General features: G+C 48.0%; 1 protein-coding gene across 3 annotated transcripts in view; it reads left to right on the plus strand.

The window, feature by feature from the left end:
* Nucleotides 1–19640, plus strand: part of KDM2A (lysine demethylase 2A) — a 104567-nt gene extending 84927 nt beyond the window's left edge. For all 3 annotated transcript variants that reach the window (XM_081239823.1, XM_081239822.1, XM_081239824.1), the window contains exons 13-21: nucleotides 5473–5556; nucleotides 6998–7267; nucleotides 7813–7944; nucleotides 9768–9857; nucleotides 11772–12484; nucleotides 14384–14547; nucleotides 15141–15299; nucleotides 15880–16095; nucleotides 16525–19640. In XM_081239823.1, coding sequence (XP_081095949.1) covers nucleotides 5473–5556; nucleotides 6998–7267; nucleotides 7813–7944; nucleotides 9768–9857; nucleotides 11772–12484; nucleotides 14384–14547; nucleotides 15141–15299; nucleotides 15880–16095; nucleotides 16525–16706 — 2010 coding nt within the window. In that variant the 3' untranslated portion in view covers nucleotides 16707–19640. The remainder of the gene's footprint in view (nucleotides 1–5472; nucleotides 5557–6997; nucleotides 7268–7812; nucleotides 7945–9767; nucleotides 9858–11771; nucleotides 12485–14383; nucleotides 14548–15140; nucleotides 15300–15879; nucleotides 16096–16524) is intronic.
* The last annotated feature ends 3188 nt before the right edge of the window (nucleotides 19641–22828 follow it).

Below are 22828 nucleotides of genomic sequence, written 5' to 3' on the forward strand. Positions count from 1 at the left end.
GTGTGTGTGTGTATTATATAAAGAAGCTTTTAATATATCAATACATTTGGCTGCCCAGCTCACTTAATGAAACAATTTCAGTGTTACTGAATATTTTTCTACTTTCCTATTTTCTCTAAAACATTTTGATAAGCTTGGCAAACATGTGACTTTTGGGCAGGATACTAGATCTATAAAAGCATGTTTTCTCCTCTGTAAAATAACATCTACCTCAGTGGGGATGTTGTGAAAATTAATGATAATGTTAGTAAAGTACTTAATAAACAGTATCATTATTACAGAAAAAAATTAACTGTTACAAATCTATGAAATTCACTTATTCCACTAATGTGAATAATGCCTGCCTACTCTCTGCCAGGAACCAGGCTTAGAGTTGGTATAAATATGCGAACATACTATGGACCAAACCCTCAGGGGGCTTACAGTCCAGTGGTGGAGCAGGCTTTTTAAGTGGGCTAAGAAAGTAAGTGCCTTCTAGGTTTACAGATGCTGGGCATGACACTGAGGGGCGGGTGGTCGATTCTGTTCTAAGGGAAGGAGGTGCCAGTCTTTTTAATTTACCAGTTAATAAACTTTCCTATTAGATGATACAGATTGATTACTACAACATTATCTAAATGATGAAAGCTCTCAATTTATAAATTTGAAATTTTTTCTTTGTGGTACAATTGGCTACTGCTGCTCTGATCTAAGATTCTAACATTTTATTTTGTAACTGTGATGTAAAAATTTACACTAAGCTCCCTCCCAGGAGTATGATGGGACTGAAGCAGAGTTAGGGTTGTGAATAAATACAGAAACACTAGTCAGAAATTTCCTTCATCTGACACTTTGGGAGTGATTCTGACACTAATAAAGAGAAGAACTGATAGAGGACCCAGTGTAATTAGAACTTAGTCCATTAAGCCAGACGAGGAGGAAAAAAAAGAACTTGTATAAATAAAACTTCATTTGCAATTTTTACTGACAAGATATTTTTTAATAATTCACATATTCTTACTGACTAAAAAGTTTTAAATAACTCAGCTCCAAGGCGTATAGATTAGGTTAAAATAGATAGTTATTTTAAAATATTTTCATTATATTCCTGTATTATATAATGTTATATTCTTATTCTCATCTTTGTTGCCTATCTTTTATTCTGAATTAATAAGAGAAAAAAATTAGGTCTTGTTTAATGTGTGATTTGAAAACTTACCTGGAGTGAGTTTCCTAGTGCCCTGTCTGGTTTTTGTCCTTTTCCGGTGGCCTTTAGAATTTCTGCTTGCTACAACTTGAACTTGTGTTTTGTTTTGTTTTGGAGTAACTTGTTTCTCAAGTATTTGTGCATACTTCATCATCCCTCTAGGTTAGATAACACTAAGACCAAAACAAGCATTTTCCAAGAAGACTTCTCACACCTGTTAAGGAAGGTTTTTCTAACATAATAGGCTAGGGACTTCCCAGGCAGTCCAGTGATTAAGACTAATTACACAGGGTCTCTGAGTCTTAAGATAAAGTGCAAATGAGGTTTAGGATTAGAATGACCGTTCAGACATTTCCAGGAAGAGCTCCACAGAAGAAGAGCACGAAAGGCCCTCCTTTTCCTTGGTAAACTACTGTAAAAATTAAAATATGCAGAGCCAGGCATCCAAAGCCCCAGGCCCCAGAGAGCCTATTAGGCCATTGACTGCACCAGAAACTCACTGAAACAACTGTCCTGGAATAAGCTAGAACAAATAAGCATGTTTCCAGTGGTTACGAGCTAGGTTCTCAGTGGCCTGAGATGTTTATTTCAAAGCAGCTTCTGTCATTTCCCAAAAAGCCAAGTTACATTTATTAGAGTCTAAAAATTACATAAATCTGGCCCCAATGTATGGGACACTGTAGCCTGAGAGAGTGCTCATTCTGTCTGAGCTTAACGGTGACCGTGGATTGGTGTGTGGAGACTGGGTGACACGTGTCACTCGAGTGGCCGTCAGAAGTGGCATGAAGGTGTCTGACAGGATGTGAGGCTGGCTGCTTCATCCAGGGAATATCAAGAAAGAGGCAGGCAGAACAGACAACTGGCATAGGCATAGGAGATGTGCGGGAGTGCTGGTGTCCTGAGGGCGGGGTAGTCCAAGGGGCAGGGTTCCAGGAGACTGGCAGGTGTGGAGTTGGCAGCTGCACTTCCCCTGGTTCCCTGTGCCTGGTTCCGAGGTAGGAGAGGTAGGAGAGTAAAGCTCCTTGACCTGAGATTGCGCCTCAGCTGGTCTGACTTGGTCACGAGGGAACTGCCAGGAGAGCTGCCCAGGCGGTTCTCTCACTGTGCGAGGCTCCCCGGGTGGTGAGCAGAGGCCAGGATCTGTTGTGGAAGTAGCTGATATTAAACAGACGTATTGTATTGAATACCTCAGTATTGGTTGAAATGTGTCATTCTGAAGGTTTTCCTGGGAACGTGGGCTGGTTCTGGATTCTGGGCTGGGGGAGGGGCACGTGAAGCAGGCGGGTTGTTCAGGGAGTGAAGGTAACTCCAGAGGAGCTCAGCTCCGGGGCCTGGCTCAGCTGCAGAGGCTGAACTTCGGGCGACTCGCTGTCTGCCTGAGACTGGGGAGAGATCGGTGTGTGCAGCCATGGAGCAGCGGCCGTGACCATAAGAGGTGACCCTGAGGGGAAGGGTGTGGACCGAGGCAAGGACGAACGCGGGACCAGACTTGGAATGGGTTAAAGCCTTGCCTTTGCTGGCGCCTTCCGAAGTCAGCTAGCGAGAGCCCTGGGGGCCGGCCCTGGGTTCTCCTCTTGCGGTGAGGGTGGGAGGGAGAAGGCGGGGCGTGGCCGGCTCACCTCCCCGGCGGGCTCTCCTCCAATCGCTGGGCAGAGAGCGCCTACCCAGCACACCCCCTCCTGACTCTGCCGCAGGACGCTGGGCCCTCTGCTGGCTCGCTCACTCGAGCTCGGCTCCCCTCCTGCCATCTTCCGTTGCAAAGCATTTCTGGGAGCTGCATGTGGGTGACGCAGCAGCATTGTTCGCAGTCACAGGAAGCCGCGGCTGAGCTGAAGGGCTCGAGAAGGAGCTTAGAGCACTGCACGCCGCTCCCTCTGGGTAACCTGAAGGGGTTAGCCCGACTGTCCTGCCTTAGCTGCTCTGGGAGATTTCAGAATTTTCAAGTAAATTGGGATTTTTCCTAGAGGCAGAAAACCTAAGTCCTTCAGCACAACTTCCAATACAGAAAGCAAAACAAAGACGCTGGGGAAACTTCAACCAAGAGCCTCGGCAGCTCCAGAGCGACGAGAAACACAAGGTCAGGCAGGCGGGCGGCAAACCCTTTCTGGTTCGGGGTGTATGTAACTGTAGGGACTTTGTATTGGTGAAGAGGCAGGAGAACTGCCTGCCGAGCGAGTCCGGGACAATGCTGAGGTGCTGGTTGTGCCGTCACTGCACTTGTTCCCTCTCCTGGTGGGATGTGCTTTCAAATTGGGTCGGGTCGTTTGGCTTTTGGGAATCTTTTCCCCTTCTCTACTCAGGCGCCCGCGGTTCTCTTCCCCTTCCTGGGCTGTGTCGGGTGTGGGCTTGTGCTTGAACATTCTGTCGAATGCCAGGAGCCTAGATAGGCGTCAGCCTTTCCGCACTCCACCCCCGCTCCCTGTCCCAAACCCCCTCTGGTGAAGGGTGGTGGCTTCTTTATATGGTTTCTTGAAGGGCCTCAGCTGGAGTCTGCCTTTTTTGATGAAGGCAGGACGTGCTTGGTCGTATGGCCCCGGTGAAATAAGGCTTGGAAGGAAATCTGCATTTCCCTCCACACCCACACAGACCCTAGTAACTGAGTCGTGTATGTGTGAATAGCTGCCCCCCTCCACCCTCCCCGCACCCCAACACAGACACAGTTTCTCCACCTACCCTTCCTTGTCCCCCACAGAAGTCTTGCAGGTAGACTGCTTTTGGTGAATAGTTAGGTTCCTTTTCTACTCTTAAACAATTGCGGATCTTTCTGTGTAGTCTGTTTTGCTGAAAGTGGAAAGTCCCTGTTTGTGGACAGCTCAGTGCTCGCAGGCAGAGGAAATGGGCAGAGTCCTACTCCTCGGCAGTGCGAAGTGGGGGAGGGGAGCCGAGCCGTGCACTCCCTAGCACACATTTTGAATGGACCTGAATTTTTCACCCTGGGGAGATTAGGAGCCCGTACCAGAGCCTAGTCCCACGTGGCACTGCACCCCGCCTCTTCACCCCCACGCAGTGTGGTGCTAAGAGGAGGCTCCAGAATAGGGTGCCATAGCAACTCGAAGTAAATAAAACGTCTGCAAATGAAATCAGTTTGGGGGAGTGTGAGAGGCATCTGGAGATTTGGCAAAGGGGATCATCGTGGAGGAGCTTCATGGGTATGAGTTAAAGGGTCTTTCTGAGTCCCAACTCAGAATTTGGGGCATGATCCTTAGGTTAAGGATGAAAAAACTTGGTAGAGAAATGCCTCATGCTTCAAAAAGTCCTGGTCTCTAGGCACAGACCCCACAGGATTATGAGAATTATTATTAAAAATGGCCCGGGCACGCTGGCCTGTCCAGGATCAAAGTTTACTTTTCCCTGAAACAGTTAATATCCTGTATACACCTAAAGCAACCAGAAGGAAATTGTGTAACTTGTCTTCTGGATTTGTGTTTTTTTGCAGTTGCCATTGCTTTAGGGCTCATGAGGTCAGATGAGGAGGGATTTCGTTCTGCTGTAGAAGGTTTGGGACTCAGAAATTTCTGTCTAAAACGTAAAAGATTTGTTTCAAAATAACACTCAACCAGTGTGACTCACTTGAGTGGCAGTTTCTTACTGTAGAACTGTACCTGAAGTCGTCTCAAACTAGACTGACTAAAGTCATGGGAACTATTGCCCCTAAGGTAGTTCCTGCCCCCCTTTATGGGAATAAAGACAAATAACTCTGTGTGTGTCTGTGTGTGTGTCTGTGTGTGTGTGAGAGAGAAAGAGATTTGAGACTGAGATTTCTGTAATCAGCCTTAGAAGAACACAGCCCGGGGTTGAATCAAGACATTGAGACCCTGCTGTGCATATTATTAATTCAGTATTAGCCAATCCTTTTTTTTTTTTTTTTTGCCACTTTGCCAATAACATCTGCAAAATGAAGGCAATATTTAAATACATGATAATACTTGTTAACTTGTGTAGAAGAGTAATGGGGTGAGGTAAAGTTTTACTGTCATATATAGAACTGTGTGACAACACTTGTCACAGTGGTAGCATAAGTGGTTACAGTAAGTACACAGGTACGGGGTTGGAAGCAAAGGTAAATGTGAAGTCTTGATAGTACTGCACTCGTTTGAGTTCTCTTCCATCTTCGATTTGTTTTGCAGTGAGTCTCTCTATATGAAGGGAAATTGTAGACAGTTGCCAGCCTGCCCTTCACCTTGGTGCTTAGGGGGACTGAGGCTAAGTCTGGATGCTGTTAGGAGTGGTTGGCTCTCTGTTCACTATGTCCTTTTTTCCCCTCTTCTCTCCTATCTTACCCTTAGATTTTGCTGGAGGAGCTTGCCAACAGTGATCCCAAGTTAGCCCTCACTGGAGTCCCTATTGTACAGTGGCCGAAAAGGGATAAGGTAAAAAATTATTCTTCAGGCTGCTGAAACATTTTGCTGGCTGACCATTACTGTTCCTGGAAGAAAAAGAACAACTAGAGGCAGACAGCTTTGGTTGCATTAGTGTAAACTGACAGAAAATCATTACTCAGTTCTGTTTTGCTTCTTAAGTCAGTATAATTGGCTATCTTTGGAGGTGGACTCTCTTAACAGAACTGTCAAACTAGGAGACCTGCCTCCAGGTTCAGATGCCAAGAATGGATCAGTTCCTATCCTTCTGGCCCAGTGACTTAATTATTTTCATACATCTGATGTAAAACTAGTTAAAATAATTGCATATACATTTGAAAGGCTAGAATGTGTCTATATTGGAGAGAGACCACACTCTCAAGGTTCCCCTTAATTTGGACTTTTCAGTATTGAATTGAAAAGAGAGGAAAGCAGTTACCCATTAGTTAATAAATTGTCTGGTATGAATTTTCATGCCTCTTCAGTCAGGTCCTGTGTAGTTTTTTCCCATATTGTCCTTTGTCAAGGTCAGTGATAGCATTCTGATCCTGGTCGTGAGTCTGGCAAATAAATTAGGCCCTTCTTTGGTTCCCCAGCTAAAACTTGCAGAGCCATCACATTCCAGGAACGTTTAGGCAGAATATAAAGGTGTGTATCTGAAAGATGTCTTTGAAGAACCACTTCCTTCCTAAGTAGTGTCATCCCACTTGGCTCATGCATGGCCACATGGGACTGCCTCAAAACAGCATTTCTGGCCCTGGCTGTTGAGTGTTCTGTGTCAGAAAAGTACTTAAGGCACAGTGGGAAATTTAAAAAGTGGAAGACATAGTCCTTGTTCTTGAAAAGATAACCAGCAGGGTAAAATACAAGTGCTAAAATTATAAACATATACCTTAGAGATTTATTCCACCCTTAACTATTATTAGAGTGTCTCTTGTGTACCAGGTTGAGGGCTTGGATTTGGAATAAGAACAAGACTCGTCTCACCCTCAAGTAGTTTACTGTCTCCTTCAGGAATGTATTCTGAGTAGTAATATTCAGGATAAGGAAATACTAGCGTGCTCCTGGAAGGACTTTGGTACATAGGAAGCTTCAGGGAAGGGCCGCTCAGCAGAGTGAGAAGGGTGGGGCTGAAGTCGTCTGAAGGGATTGGCAAACTTTTCCCGTAAAGATGATATGTAGGTAATAAATATAATAAATAAAGATAATTTTTTTAGGTTTTGCAGGCCATACAGTCTGTTGCAGCTTCTCAGTTCTGCCACTGCGCTTGCAAGCACCCATGGACAAAACATAAACAAAGGAGCATGGTTTTGTTCCAATAAAATTCTATTTACAAAAACAGGCAGTGGGCGGTTTGCCCTCTGGCCATAGTTTGCCCAGCTGTGTAATGTTCTACCCCCTCCAGTCCTTAAAACTACCTGATATGTTTGACCTCACTGCTTTCTCTTTCTAGCTTAAATTCCCGACCCGGCCAAAGGTGCGGGTTCCGACCATCCCCATCACAAAGCCTCACACTATGAAACCAGCTCCACGGTTAACACCTGTGAGGCCAGCTGCTGCCTCCCCCATAGTGTCAGGAGCCAGGCGGAGACGAGTGCGATGTCGAAAATGCAAAGCCTGTGTGCAAGGGGAGTGTGGTGTCTGCCACTACTGCAGGGACATGAAGAAGTTTGGGGGCCCTGGTCGCATGAAGCAGTCCTGTGTTCTCCGGCAGTGCTTGGCAGTGAGTGATCTGCTGGGTAAAGAATATGGGGGAGGGGGGGTGGTACCAGGGGACCGAAATACACATAGTGTAGACTTCAGAGTTGGGAAGACAAGGTTTTGCTCTCTTTATGGCTTTCTTCATTTTGTCCCTTTTTTCTCTGGGTTTAGAAAGAAGGTACCTAATATTTAAAATAATCGAATTTAATCTTTCAGCCTTAGCCAATTTTCAAATGAGGGACCAGCATTTGAAGGGCAAATCACTGCTCTCTGTCCCCTCTTTTTAAGTGGATTAGAAAGGAAGGACCTGAGAGGCCAAGGACAGGCCAACTGAAAATAAACTGATCTCTTTTGGTCTCTTGTCCTCAGCTAGTTGACTCTCCCCATTTTCTTCCTTAGCCATTTTTCCTGCCAAAACCTCTCTTCTCACCACGCAGTCTCTGTGCTCTCTAAGTGTTTACTAGAGAATTACAGAAACCAAATCATCCATCTTCGGTTAAAGGGAAGCTGAAATGATAAGGATCTAAGCCTGCTCTTTTCTTGGTTTCTGTCTTTGTCCTCTTGTAGCCCAGACTGCCTCACTCAGTCACGTGTTCCCTCTGTGGAGAGGTGGATCAAAATGAGGAGACACAGGACTTCGAGAAGAAACTCATGGAATGCTGTGTCTGCAACGAGATTGTTCATCCTGGCTGCCTCCAGGTGAGGAGAGGCCTAAGGGGCCCATGAGGCCTCGGCTTATAGAACGTCTAAAGATACTGAGTGGAGCAGAGGAAAGTGGAACATCTGTCATGAGAGGCTGCCGGCATCCCTACTGTGGGCCATCAGCTGTGGGTCATGTAGTGGTCTAACATCTGCTCTTGATTCAGTGTCTGTGTTCAGTGTCAGGCACTGTGCTAGACCCTGAGGATAAACCGGTACACAAAATAGTCCTGGTTCCTACCCTCATGGAGCTTACAGTCTGGCCTCTGGTGGGTAAGTTTGGAGTCCCCAGGCCATCGTGGCATAGCCTAGTCTGTTTTGGAATGCCTCATGCCTTTAAGTGCTTCTGTTACATACTTCATTGTATCTCTGGATATTAGTTGCTGAAAGATGGTGAGAGTAATACTGTCAGCTAACATTTAATGTGTGTTCAGTCTGTATCAGGCTCGGTGCACACCTGGAGAGCTTAAAAAAAAAAAAAAAATAGTAGCAGGAATTCCCTGGCGGTCCAGTGGTTAAGACTCCGCACTTTCACTGCCGAGGGTCTGGGTTCAATCCCTGGTCAGGGAACTAACTAAGATCCCGCAAGCCACACAGCACAGCCAAAAAAAGTAGTTAGGGCCTCCCTGGTGGCGCAGTGGTTGAGAGTCCGCCTGCCGATGCAGGGGATACGGGTTCGTGCCCCGGTCTGGGAGGATCCCATATGCCGCAGAGCGGCTGGGCCTGTGAGCCATGGCCGCTGAGCCTGCGCATCCGGAGCCTGTGCTCCGCAACGGGAGAGGCCACAACAGTGAGAGGCCCGCGTACAGCAAAAAAAAAAAAAAAGTAGTTAGAAGGTTAGAAAGTTAGAAAAAAGTTAGAGAAGTTAGAAAGTTAGAAAAAAAAAAAGAAGGTTCAGACCTCAACCTCAGAGGTTGAGTCAACTCTTCTTTCATGGACTCTGGGCCCAGGCGTGTTCAAAAGCTCTCCAAGTGATTCTGATGTGCAGCCGGAGTGAAGAAGCACTCTTTTATATGCATTCCCTTGTTTAATCTTTAAGACAACCCTGTGAAGTTGGGTCTGACCTGTTTCTTCTTTAAGATTTCTTTAAATCTAAAGTGCATTGGTGCTGGTACTTTCTTGGTCTTCCTGAAGGTGTCAACTATGTCATGACTGCCACCTGGCTGACAGTGATTATAAGACACTGTTAATTGTGAGAAGCAGCCCAGTTTCAGAAGATTCAAATGTGAAAATATGCATCTTAGATTTGATAAAATAAGGTATTATCTTCATGGTGATGACAATGGTTAATACAAAGTGTTTACTACATGCCAGGCATTTTTCTAAACATTTTACATAGTATGTAATTCATTTAATCGTTACCACTACCCTGCAAAATGGGTATTGTTATTTATCCTCACTTAACAGTTGAGTCACAGAGACCCCAAACCATAAGTAAGTCATAACCATTATGCCCCACTGTCAAGATCACACTGGCACTGTTCCTGTGTGTCCAGTTCGTTTTACAAGTGGCATGAGACCCTCAGGAGAATGTATGCGTCAGGGGAAGAGACCCCAGATTGACCCAGACTCTTGGGAATCTTCTTTTGGAGTCTGAACTTGATCAGGTAACCAAGAGTGAGGATGGCCAGTTTCCCACTGTCTGGGAGTGAGGCCAGATGGTCCTCTATCTTTCTCCCCTGTGGACCGGTGTGTTTAAGAGTGGGTAACTCTTCCCAACCATGTGGCTGTATTATTGTTTGATAAAGGAAGCTTAAGAGACAGGTTGGGTTTTGTCTGTTTCTTAAATGAGACAGATTTTTAACATCGTTATCTGCCTACAGATGGATGGAGAGGGTTTGCTTAACGAGGAATTGCCAAATTGCTGGGAGTGTCCAAAGTGCTACCAGGAGGACAGCTCAGAGAAAACCCAGGTAAGGGAACTTTCTCCAAACTTGCACTGTGAGAAGGAAGGAAGCATCAAGCTCAGGATAACGTTTGCCTTTGCATCTTTATTTGCAAGATTATTTTTTATTCTGTTTTATTTGCTATCTTTTTTTTCCCTTTGATTAATTATATTTCTTTTGAGTTTTAAATTTTGTATTTTTTTATTATTGAATATTGTCCCCCTTGGGGGTCTGCAAATTCCTGAGGTTCTTTTACACTTTGGGGCCCTTGAAAAAGAGGAGCCACAGCTGGGCTGTTTGAGAAGGGAAATGAGGTGAGCTTGGGCTGCTCATGAGGAATGAAACTTGAGGGGAGGCAGTGACCTGAGTCAGCTGGTAAATAACGGTGGTATACTGGAGTTTCCAGTTAGGCAGGTTTACATTTTTGTCATCTTCACCTTTGTGGCAGAAAGCCCTGCCCTCGTGCCCAATTGTGTCCTACGGAGGCCGTCCCTCCTCTAGAGGGGATCAGTGCCATGACCTTGGCCCCAGGCTACTACTGTTGCTGGTCCAGTGGTCACCAGTAATGTCAAAGGGCCAAAAAGACGCTGGTTACTCCAGCCAGGAAGGCAAGACCTGTTAAGGGCACATACAGAGGAGGCCGTTGGCCTCGTGTCAGTCATCCATGCCCTGGTGGATGATTCCAGGTACCCTGCGCAGGAGTAGGGACACGTTTCCTTGTTTTCTTTCTATTTCTTCCCACTTAGGCACTGAGGTCATTGAATTTTCAGTCTAAATATCTTTGAGGGCAAGGATTTCTGGAGTTGACTAGTGCTAAAGTTCTTATTCCAAGTTCTTATACTAGCAGCAAGTTTTTAGTAATAGCTTTTACATGTGTCTTCACTGGTGGTGGTGGTGGTGTTGGTGTTGGTGGTGGGCGCTCGCTGTAGCAGATGGATTGGCAGATACTGTTTAGTATTACCTTCTAATGCATTGTAAAAGCCAGCACCCAAAAGTTGGTCATTCTCTTCCAACCATAGTGATCTAAGAATATAAGGAGAAAAGGGAGCAGAATTGTTGCATAGGGACACAAAATGTCTCCTTAAGGGAAATCTGAACTACTGCTGTGATACCTAGTGGAACACATTGGTTAGGCTTCATTGCAGCATAGCCAAGGTGGGCTCCAGGAAGGGACAAGTGACCAGTGAGCACAAGTGGCAGAGGGTGAGGTTGTGCTTTTTTTGTGAGCTGTTGGCTTCACCAAACTTGAATTCCTCATTTTCATCTGGAGGAGATTCCTCTGGGAGCAGTGCAGTTTCTCGTTCTCGGCTTAATCTCTCACCTGTGGTTGGTCTCCCGGGACAGCGTGGGGCGCTGAGTGGAAGAAGCCTGGTAGGGTCGAGCTTAGACCCTGGTAGAACTAAAAGTCAGTAGTGTTTACTGCTATCACGATCAGCATCCTAGCTCAAATATATATGTAGGCTGCTTTTCTTCCAACAGAAGCATCTCTTGGGTGTTTAAAATGGTCAGATGGCATAGGGGTAGAGTTGTGGCCTCTTTAAAGGATTTCTTTACCAGGGAATTATAACCAAAAAATTGGGACAAGAGATGAATAGGGCAGGCTATGGAATCATGCAGCCCAAATATGGATCCCACTCGTCTGTACTTGGACACAGACCTTTCTGTCACAGGTAGATTTCCCAAGGGACCTATTTCGAGGGTTTTGCTCTGTAATCAGCTTTCTCCAGCACAGATATGAGCTCAGTTGCTGATCCTGGCAGTCTAGATTGCAGACGGAGGAGATGACCACCCTGCCGCACGCAGAGATCCCTTTCCCCGTAGAAAAGCAGTGGCCTGCCTTCTCGCTAGTCCTCTGAGAGTAACAGTGAGGTTGACCCTGTAAGTGTAGAGGGTTTTGAAGAAATGAGGCACTGATGTGGCGTTTGGGGGCCTGTTTTGCAGAAGCGGAAAATGGAAGAGAGCGATGAAGAAGCCGTGCAAGCCAAAGTCCTGCGGCCCCTGCGGAGCTGCGATGAGCCCCTCACGCCCCCACCTCACTCGCCCACCTCCATGCTGCAGCTCATCCACGACCCGGCCTCCCCCCGGGGCGTGGTGACTCGTTCATCCCCTGGGGCCGGCCCCAGCGACCACCACAGTGCCAGCCGCGATGAGCGCTTCAAACGGCGGCAGTTGCTGCGGCTGCAGGCCACAGAGCGCACCATGGTACGGGAAAAGGAGAACAATCCCAGCGGCAAAAAGGAGCTGTCTGAAGTTGAGAAAGCCAAGATCCGGGGATCGTACCTCACTGTCACGCTACAGAGGCCCACCAAAGAGCTCCACGGGACATCCATTGTGCCCAAGCTGCAGGCCATCACGGCCTCCTCTGCCAACCTTCGCCATTCCCCCCGTGTGCTAGTGCAGCACTGCCCAGCCCGAACCCCCCAGCGTGGGGATGAGGAGGGGCTGGGGGGAGAGGAGGAGGAAGAGGAGGAGGAGGAGGAGGAAGATGACAGTGCAGAGGAGGGGGGTGCAGCCAGGCTGAATGGCCGGGGCAGTTGGGCTCAGGATGGAGACGAAAGCTGGATGCAGCGGGAGGTCTGGATGTCTGTCTTCCGCTACCTCAGCCGCAGAGAACTTTGTGAATGTATGCGAGTGTGCAAGACGTGGTATAAATGGTGAGCAGGGATACAGGGATCAGGAATAGGGGTACGGGAGTAGGTGGCAGGTTTCCATATGAGAACAGCATGTGTCTTGGCATCTGGAGGCTTGTCGGGTCCTAAAGGATTAAATCAACCCAGTCTGTTCCCCACACGGTGGGTCCTGTTAAATATGTGGCCAGCTGTGCCCGCAGGTGTCATCAGGGAAATTTGGCCCTTTGCCGCCTCTCCCTGCTACTTTCCCATCTCTCTTTACTGGACTTAAGAATGGATTTGTACATTGGGCCTGGGAGATGGATTTGTAGTTTGTGCTAAAACTTCAGAGTCATAATCCCCCTACCCCCCAGTCAACTGAACTTGTTATACATTTGTTGAGAGCCTGTGATATGCCAGTCACTCTCCTGGTGCTGGTGACACAGATGACTGCTGTTAAGCCCCTGCCTCAGTTATGTCTCCATCTAACGAGAGAGGTATACATGCTTTTAAAAAACTTTGAAGGTGCTCACAGGCTCACAGTTTTCCATAGTTTTAATTCTCATCCTCTAAACCTGGATCGGAATTCCTTTCTCCAGCAAGCAGTTCAGTGTTGAAGCTTCCTGAGACTTAGTTGTCCTTCTTAACGAGACCTGCCATTTCTTCTCAACTTAAACGTTAAGACAAGGTGGGGGGGGGGATCCCTAGAGGTGATAAAGATTTCCATTGGGCATTGTTTTCCCTTAAGCTCCTGGACCCTAGGACATATCCTTTATATCTGGGTCAAATCCCATTACAGTAGTTTTCAAAGTGTGATGCCTGGACCAGTGACATCACCTGGGACCTTGTTAGAAGTGCAGGTTTTCAGGGCCAATCTCAGACCTACTGAATCAGAACCTCGGGGGCGGGGCCAGGCAATCTGTTTTTAATAAATTCTCCACCAGGGGATTCTGATACACATTAAAGTTTGAGATCCCCTGCTCTATTGTAAGCAGCCTGTTTCTGCCATAGAAGTTTCAGTGCCATTGGTGAAGTTTTTTCAGTCTTTAAATAAAGACTCCATTCTTTGCAAACTTGAGTTTATTTCCCAAATCTGAATTAATATGTGATCTACCCAAATTCTCCTAATATTTCTCTTCGTAGGGCTAGTGGGCCTGCCTGGCTCTATCCCTCAGTTTCCAGGCCAAGCCACATAAGACTCGCATTATGTGCCGTCTCCTCTTCCCCTGCCAGCCAGACTCTGAGCCAGGCTGGGGAGCAGGAACTATAAAATATTAAACAGAAGCCTGCATGTTGCAGTGCTATTTGTGGCCTATGGACTTGTAGATTGCAGTGGAAGGGCAGGCCTCTCCCTTTCAGTTCTGGTCTGGACTGGCTAGAAAATGTAAAGATAGCACTGAAACCCAAGGGCGGTAGAGGACTCTCCAGGCCTGATTTTAATAAAGAGCCTCTTTCGACCTGATACAGTAATGGCTCTTTGTGGAGCTCAAGGCAGAATGAACTGTGGATGTGCCACGTAGCGCCCTGTATCTCAGGCAGCTGGGAGAGACTGTGATGAGGGAGAGAGTAGAGGGAAGCCTAGTAGCTTCCAGCAGTAAGAAGTCAAGAAATTTTTTGATGTTCCCTTATATATACTTTGATGGGAGCCATAGCATTTTAATGCAAATGAGAGGTTATAATACATTGTTTTACTGTGTGTCCCTAACAATTGTGCTGTGTTCTCAGCCCATCCAGAGTAAATCAGGGTGAACTGGTCAAGTAATCCCTATTCCCTGAGGCAACAAAATGACAGGGCATGATCCTTGTGTGCATGTAGAAGAATCTAGGGAAAGTGAATCCTCCAGGGGCTCTGCTTTTCCCAGAAGCCTCCAGCAGCCTGTGGTGAAGTTCCTCTGACAAGGGACATCAGGTATTGACAGCTAGTTCTCTTTCCTTCTGTCACAGGTGCTGCGACAAGAGACTTTGGACAAAAATTGACTTGAGTAGGTGTAAAGCTATTGTACCCCAGGCTCTCAGTGGCATCATCAAGAGGCAGCCAGTTAGCCTCGACCTCAGTTGGACCAACATCTCCAAAAAACAACTGACGTGGCTCGTCAATAGGCTGCCAGGTGAGCAGCCCTGTGCTGTCCTTCCAGGGCAGGCAGGGAAAGCTGCGTTGTTGGCAGCGCTTCTTAGAATTGCTTTAGGGCAATTCAGGGCAGCAGTCTGTGCCATTGTTGCCTTTCTGCTTAGCAAGAGGCTTCGCCTGGGCCACCTTAACTGCCAGTCCCCACGGTGCCACTCTGGACTGGCAGGCCAATCACTGCAGTAGACAATGAAGAGAATGGGATCAGGTGCTGCTGCCAGCCCTGCAGGTCTGCTCAGCATAGCCACTGAAGAGGAAATTTGAGTAAGATGTTGCCTTGATCAGCCCCTGGTAAGGCCTTGTTCCCTTAAGCATTTTGAGGTCTTGGATAAAGAGGAAGTCACTCACACTTACATGACTCTGGTAGGAACTAAGCAATCCATTTTACCACCAGAGTTAGATGTAATTTAGGAAAGCATAGGAGTCTTTGAGCTGGATTACTAGAGTAAGATTAGGACATGGTCCCTCTCTCCATTAGACTGGGCATCTGTGTACCTTGGTCTGATCGGCTGGTAGTTGAGGCTTTGGATGGGCTGGTAGAGTGTATTATTGCGTGTCTGTTTCCTTCCATTGCAGGACTGAAAGACCTCCTCCTGGCAGGCTGCTCCTGGTCTGCAGTCTCTGCCCTCAGCACCTCCAGCTGCCCCCTTCTCAGGACCCTTGATCTTCGGTGGGCAGTAGGAATCAAGGACCCTCAAATTCGGGACTTGCTGACTCCACCGGCTGATAAACCAGGTATGCTCTGGGCCTGACTTCTCTGTGCTCCTCTTGGGGTAGCTTTGTCTTTCAGCTGAACTTCATTCCCAGAAGCTAAGGTTCTGATGCTGTTGAAGAGCAGAAAAATGCAAATTGAAAACAGAATGATGGACTGCGTACAAGTACAGGTTACCTGTTTATAGATAACTACCAACAAAGAAAGGAGTAAGTCCATTTTGTGGGTTAGTGGAGCTTGGGGCTTAGAGAGTATAAGCCCGAGGAAGTTCAGGAAGGCTTCATGGTTGAGGTGGAACACTGAAAGCTGTTTCCATGCTAGTCTAGAAAAGTGCGGGAGTGTGGGAAGGAGAGGAGCATTCCACACATACCCCTTGGCTGTGTACGTGAGGCACAGTCCAGCAGCTGGGAAGAAAGAAAACGTGTCTGGTTTCCTAGAAACGGCCCCCACGCACTGCTCACTCCCTGAAGGGAAGCGTGTGGGCAGTTCTGCTTATTAACCCCTGCAGGGGGGCCTGGCCAGCAAGTAGCTGAAGCTGCCTGCAGCTTTGGAGCTGGACGAGAGTTGAGAATTTTGATCTAGGCCCTTCTCTTGCCTGTGCAGGTCAGGACAATCGCAGCAAGCTCCGGAACATGACCGACTTCCGGCTGGCGGGCCTTGACATCACAGATGCCACGCTCCGCCTCATCATTCGCCACATGCCCCTCCTGTCTCGACTCGACCTCAGTCACTGCAGCCACCTGACAGATCAGTCCTCCAATCTACTCACCGCTGTTGGGTCTTCCACTCGTTACTCCCTCACAGAGCTCAACATGGCAGGTATGGCGCTATGATGTTTTGTGACAGACTGCCCCCTGCCTCCCAGAAGCCCAGCCCTCCTTGGAGCTTGACCAGTAGAACAGAAAGAACACGGTCTGTTGACTAAACGTGTTCATTTGTTTCCTGACATCTGGACAAGGACATGGCACTTCGTCCCTTTTGTAACCGATGGGAACTAAGGCCTCGAGCAGTTGTCAGGTACCTAAGAGCACGGCCACCACCCAGCTGCAGTTTGGTGAGCCTTGCAGTGCAGGGAGTGCGGTGGCAGGGGGCCTTCAGAGGCCGCCGTGCTGATGGCACTTGTGGTCTCTGAGCCAGGTGGTTATGGGGAAAAGGGGGCTTTTGTTTAGCATTCTGGGGGAAAGCTGGGAAACTGAGGCTCCTGTGGCTGTGTGTACATAGCGTTGTCCTTGTGGTCACTTTCCCCAGGTTGCAATAAATTGACAGACCAGACCCTGATCTACCTACGGCGCATCGCCAACGTCGCCTTGATCGACCTTCGAGGATGCAAGCAGATTACCCGCAAAGCCTGCGAGCACTTCATCTCAGACTTGTCCATCAACAGTCTCTACTGCCTGTCTGACGAGAAGCTGATACAGAAGATCAGCTAAGACACACCCAGCCCAGACTGAACAGGAAACCGATCTTCCCCTGACTCCCCAGCCAGGAGAGCCTCTCTCCCCGACCCTGCACGGGCTCTGAGGCCAGCGTCACACTCCCTCTCTCCTCTCCTGTCCCTTGAGCCCTTCCCTTAGAGCCGGGGCAGAGAAGGTGGTGGACACCAGGCTTACCTGCCTGCTTCTCTCCCTCCTAAGGAGAAGGGGGCAGCAAGTTGATCTGAGGGGAAAAAGCACAGGCTCTGTGCCGTCCCAGCGCCTGCTCGCTCGCTCACCCACTCGCTCACTCGCCTGCCAGGAGGCTGGGCTCTCCGTTTGGGGTGTCTGTGCAACCATCATCTGCACTGGGCCCTGGGGTCCTCCTCCCCATCCATGGTCCCCAGCAGTGCCTGGTTCTGAGCAAACTCCCAGGGAAGAAAGTGGCCCTGTCTCCGTGGCCAGGTTCTCCTTACGGTGTCCAGTGCGTGTCTCTCCTCCATCACACTCTCCCAGCTTATGCAGGAGGGGCCAGCAGCCCCAGGAATGCCAGCCCCATGCAGATCACACTGGTGCTGTTGAGGTGTCTAAAACCTCTTGTTGTGTCTGTGCTCTCCCTCCTCGCCTCTCCTTTAGCTTGATCCTGTCCGATGCTCGTGGTAGTTCACATAATAAGGTTCCCCCAGCCCAGACTTGCCTGCTAGTTTCTGTGAAGTCCTTGTTGCACTTATTGGGGTTGAGGCTCTTCAGAGGAGCTGGAACTGTCTACCCCAGGGACACCCCCATTTTATTGCTTCCCAGGCAGATTCTCAGACAGGCACCATCTCCCCGTTCCCCTCCTTCTTCGGCCTGCCCTGCCCTTCTCCACACTTACCTTATTCCCACCTGAATAGGGCTTTCCCAGGATGCATGTCCTCAGAGGGAGCAGCCTATCTCCCCCAGCTGGGGGGGATCAGAGAACTAGGCCAAGTCCCCACCTGCCTCCCAGCAGGCTCCGGGCCTCAGGTGTCCCGTAGCTACCAGAGCCCAGGCCTGTGTCTAGCCCCAGTGGCTCACTGATCTGGCACCTTTGGAGGGGTGGGAGGTCCTGCTTAGAAGCCAGTCACCTGCCCTCTGCCTGCAGCCATGGAAGGGGGTGTGCATGTGCCTCTGTGTGTGTGGCTGAGTGTGTTAAGCGTGTGTGTGGAGGGAAGGAGGGGAGCGTGGTGTCTCCCACTCCACCGCCCTGTGTCGAGCCCCATCCGCTGCCCCCTCTTACTTTGCATTGAACGGCCTGTCCAAAGATCCTCTCTCTAGGGCAGCAGAGAGCTTTTTGCACTTTAAAAAAAAAAAAAAAATGGAAAGAAAGGTCGGAATTTCTGTTGGGTCAATATTTAAGTGTGTGAGGAGATGCTCAGTAGCAGCAGCCCGTGGCAAGAGCTTATAAATGATAGACGCGGATTTGCACTCTGCTCCCCATCTGTAAGGATAGCGAGATAGCACAACCTTGCCCCACCTTCTCCTCCTCCAGCCCATCCCTTCCTGGCCCCTTTCCTGCAGCCCAGTCTCAGGCTCTCCTCCTCCTGAAGCCCTTTGGGGGAGGGGAAGGAGCCCAGGCACCAGGGGTCTGAAGTGTGAGCCACCCCAAGGAGAGACGCCACGTGCACCCTTGCCACTTCCAAAGCAATAGAGGCAGAGGGGCTCCCTCTTTGCCACCTAGCCCAGCTTTGACCCTGGCATTGACTGGCCTCCTAAGAGAAAACTGGGTCTTGGGAGGGGGTGGCATTGTGTCTGTTTCTTCCAATCTGCTGATTCTCTTGGCTGCACCTTACAAGCAGCAGTCTGCTCCCGTGACCCTCTGCCCCTCCCACTGGTCTCCCGGCCCCAGCCAACTGGGGCTGAAACTTTGAGGAAATGCCAGTGACTTATTCCAGAGTGCCTCAGTTAGGGGAACTTCTCTGTAAAGAACCCTGGGTATTGAGCAAAAACCTTATTAATATTATTGTTAATGACCTATAATTGGAAGCTTCCTGCCTTTTTTTGGTTGCTCCTGTGGAAAATACTGAAAAGATTACTTTGTTTTGTTTTCTTGTCTTTTTATAAAAGGGGAGGTGGAGAGACCCCTTCAGAGCAGGGATTGTGCCGGGAGAGTGCCTCTGACTTTGGGACGTTTCATCTACAGAAATTTCCAAGCTGATGGTTTGTTTTGGGTTTTGGTTTCTATTTTTTTGTTTGTTTTTGGTTTGGAAAAACAAGCATTTTTACCGCGCACGTAAATTGGTCAGCAGAAAAGGGAGCTCAGGAGTGGCAGCCAATGGACCTGTGCCCTTGCTGGGTTTTCCTTTTCTCTGGGACTGTGAGGGGGAAAATGGTTTTTAGAGGTGAGGGTTGGTCCATGTGGAGGAAAGAAATGTCTGTCTTTGGGGACAAAGGAACCTGAGAGTTCTGCCGAATTTCCTGCAATCTGCTCTTAGACACGGCCTTGCCAGGAGAGCTTGCCTTCCTCAGACCGCGGGACCAGACACCCTGCCTCCATCTTTCCGAGCACCGGGGCGAAAGACCACAAGGAAAGGAAGAAAATTTATATATATATATAATATAAAATCACTTGGTGATTAAAAAATAACTGCTCCATAAATAAAACTCCTAAAGTCACTATGTTTAAAGGGTTTGGTTGTGTTTTTGTTTTCGGAGAAATATTGTAAATATATATTTTTTGTTGCTGATTTAGAGTCAATCTCCAATGTTGTGCTAAAAAATTAAATTAAATGTAAGCATTAAGGGGACAAGTCATGCTATCTCAGTTGACACATTGGGGTTATTTTGGGCCAGGGAAGGAGGGAAGCTAGTTGGACTTTTGTTTTCTAAACGTTCTCCACTATTGGTCTTAGAAAGAGCAAGGACATCTTTCCTCTGACATGTGGGAATGGGAGATATTTGTGTAATAAAATTTTTAAAAGACAAAAAAAGAAATAGCCTCCAATGGGAAATATTTTGATTTGGTTTTTTTTTTTTTTTTTTAAATAAAAAGGTTTTAAAAACAACAACAACAACAACAAAACCTTTTCTGCCTTGGTGTGTGTGTGTGTGCCCATGTGAAAGAGGAAGAGTCAGAAGGTCCTGCAGGCTCTCGCCTCCCACTCCTCCCCCGCTCCCCCTGCCCCAGGCCCGCAGTTCCTGCTTCATCCCTGAGTTAGCAGCAGAACTGCTATGTGCCTCTACTACTTGTCTTGCCTTCTTTTTTTGAATGTCAAAAAGCAGCACTTGCTTATGGAAACACCAAAACATTTTACTCCATGAAGGGGAACTTTTTTAATACATGTGAAAATTTAAGTATGAGGTTACTGGACCCCCACCCCTTCCTCACAAAGCAGTGCTTGGAGTGGCCCTACAGAGTCCTCAAGGAGAGCTGGGAAGGACCCCTGTGATGCTCTCCTGAGAGCGGGCCTGGGGATTTCTAATCTTGCCATCCTGGACAGCCATTAGCCAAGGCCGGCCTCCAACCACTGCAGCTGTAGAACAGGCCTCTCAAGGACAATGCTGTTCAAGGTCACTGCACAAGGTGTGTGTCAGGCTCCATTCGGCATTTGTCCCACAGTGTCCTGCTTATTGAGTACAGGCTTCCAGCCTTTAGACGACTGTCCGACGTGCTGCCCTGAGCCCTGACTGCACCATCTCAGGAGAGCTGAAATCCCACCTGGGAGGTCTTGAGGAGGCTCTCATCACTACCTTCAGAGCATCTGGGGATCCCTGCCCATCCTACTCACCAAGCTGTTAAGGACCATCTCCAGTTCTGCTGCACATTCTGGAAAAGCACGGGGTCCTGGACGGTGAGCTGGTTCCCAGTCCACTTCCTGAGGTTGGATGTGGATGTGGCCATGTTCCGTGTTGCAGGGGAAGGCAGAGTGTCAATTTTGCCATCTAAATATCACAAGAGCCCATCGTCCACCTCTCGATGGCCTCACGCCTACCACCCTAGGTGAAGCCAGCACTGTCCAGAACCTTGACCCCAGCAGGAGCCCTGAGGCTTCCCAGCCTCTAGGCCAGCCCCCTGTCCTCCATGTTGGCAGCCAGAACATTTCTCTTAGATTTGACTACTTCTCTATTTAAAACCCATTAGTGTGTTTGTCTCAGGATGAAGTCCAAGCTTCCTCACTCACCATCTGCCCCTCCTACTCCCCTCCACCCTCACAGCTAACTTCAGTGCCACCATCTCTGGGCCTTTGCTGTTCCCTTTGTCGGTACACCTTCCGTAGTTTACATGTTACTTCCTCTGGGAAGCCATCTCCCACCCTGCCCAAGACTGGATCATATGCTGCCATAGCACCCTACCGGTTTTTAGGACTCCTTTAAAATCAGTCTCCCCAGCTAGCTGGGAAGCTCCACCAGGACAGGGGTCAGACTGTGTTGCTCACCATGTCATCCCCAGCAGCTGGCACAGAGCTTGGCACATAATAGATGCCCAAGCAACAGTGTTGAGTGTTCCCAGTAGCTTGGATACCCAGAGGCCTGTGCCTCCCCAGTACAGCCAGTTTGTTGCCATGTTCTCCAAATTCACTAGCTCATACGTCGTTCCCCTCCTTTCTTGTGTTAATGCTACCAGCTTTTTTTTTGGGGGGGGGGGCTGTTTCCAATCTAACCTGTATTCAGCTATGAATCTTCCTAAAGCACACACAAAAATCTTCAGTCTTCATGTGTAACACTCCAGAGTCATGTGTAAACTCATCCTGGCACTGGCATCTGTAAAATGAGAAGCACCAGGTTGGTGGTAGGTGCTTCTAAGAGGCCTCAAACTGGACACCTCCGTAGTCAACAGGCTTGCTGTGTTCAGGGTCTGTCACCCTCACAACTATGAAAATCTATCCTTCTTTCAAACACCTCTTCCTCCAGAAGCCCTTCCTGTTTCCCCACCAACCAGAAGGGATTAACCTGGACATACTGTACCTTTCACAGGCAACAATATAGTAAAAACAGCTGGCATCTACTGAGCCTTACTATGTGTTGACCACTGTTCTAAGCACCTACATGAAGTAACTCCGAATCCTCACAGCAACTCTACTTTTTTTTTTTTTAAGGATAGTTGATTTACAATGTTGTGTTAGTTTCTGGTGTACAGCAAAGTGATTCAGTTATACATGTATATATACACCTTCTTTTTCATATTGCTTTCCGTTATGGTTTATTACAAGATATTGAATATAGTTCCCCATACTATACAGTAGGACGTGGTGTTTTATATATAGTAGTTTCTGTCTGCTAACCAAGCTCCTAATTTATCCCTCCCCCACCTCCTTTCCCCTTTGGTAACCATAAGTTTGTTTTCTATGTGAGTCTGTTTCTGTTTCATAAATAAGTTCATATCATATTTTATTTATTTGTTTGTTTATTTATTTAGGCTGCGCTGCGTGGCTTGTGGGGTCTTAGTTCACTGACCAGGGATTGAACCCGGGGCCATGGCAATGAAAGCACCAAGCCTTAACCACTGGACCACCAGGGAAGTCCCTCGTGTTATATTTTAGATTCCACATATAAGTGATATCATATAGTATTTGTCTTTCTCTTTCTGACTTACTTCACTTAGTATGATAATCTCTAGGTCCATCCATGTTGCTGCAAGTGGCATTATTTCATTCTTTCTTACGGCTGAGTAGTATTCCATTGTGTATGTATGTACCACATCTTCTTTACTTATTCATCTGTCGATGGACATTTAGGTTGCTTCCATGTCTTGGCTACTGTAAATACATAGCAAGTCTATTATTATCTTCATTTTAAAGATGAGAAACTGAGTTATAGACATTTGCCTAAAGTGTCTTTGCTAGTAAAACCTGGAGACTGGCTGCAGAGTTGGTCCTATCCGCCCTGCTCCCTAGCCTCTATGTATAAGCAATGGCATTTCACACCCATACCCCACCCGGGGCAGAGGGTGGTGGGCAGTTGCCTTCATTCTATAAAGCCAAGGCTCAGAGAGGTAAAGTGAAGGGTCAGTGGCAGGGCTGGGACATACGTGAATTCTGGGCCTGGGACTCTGGAGCTTGAGCCTTTACCCCAGCTCCCTCGTGCCTGCTGAGCAACCAGGCTGGGTGTTTGTCCACACTCCCTCCCATGGCTTTTTTTTTTTTTAATTTATTTATTTTTGGCTGTGTTGGGTCTTCGTTGCT

Source organism: Mesoplodon bidens, assembly GCF_964165515.1.
Source record: "Mesoplodon bidens genome assembly, chromosome: 7".
NCBI lineage: Eukaryota > Metazoa > Chordata > Mammalia > Artiodactyla > Ziphiidae > Mesoplodon > Mesoplodon bidens.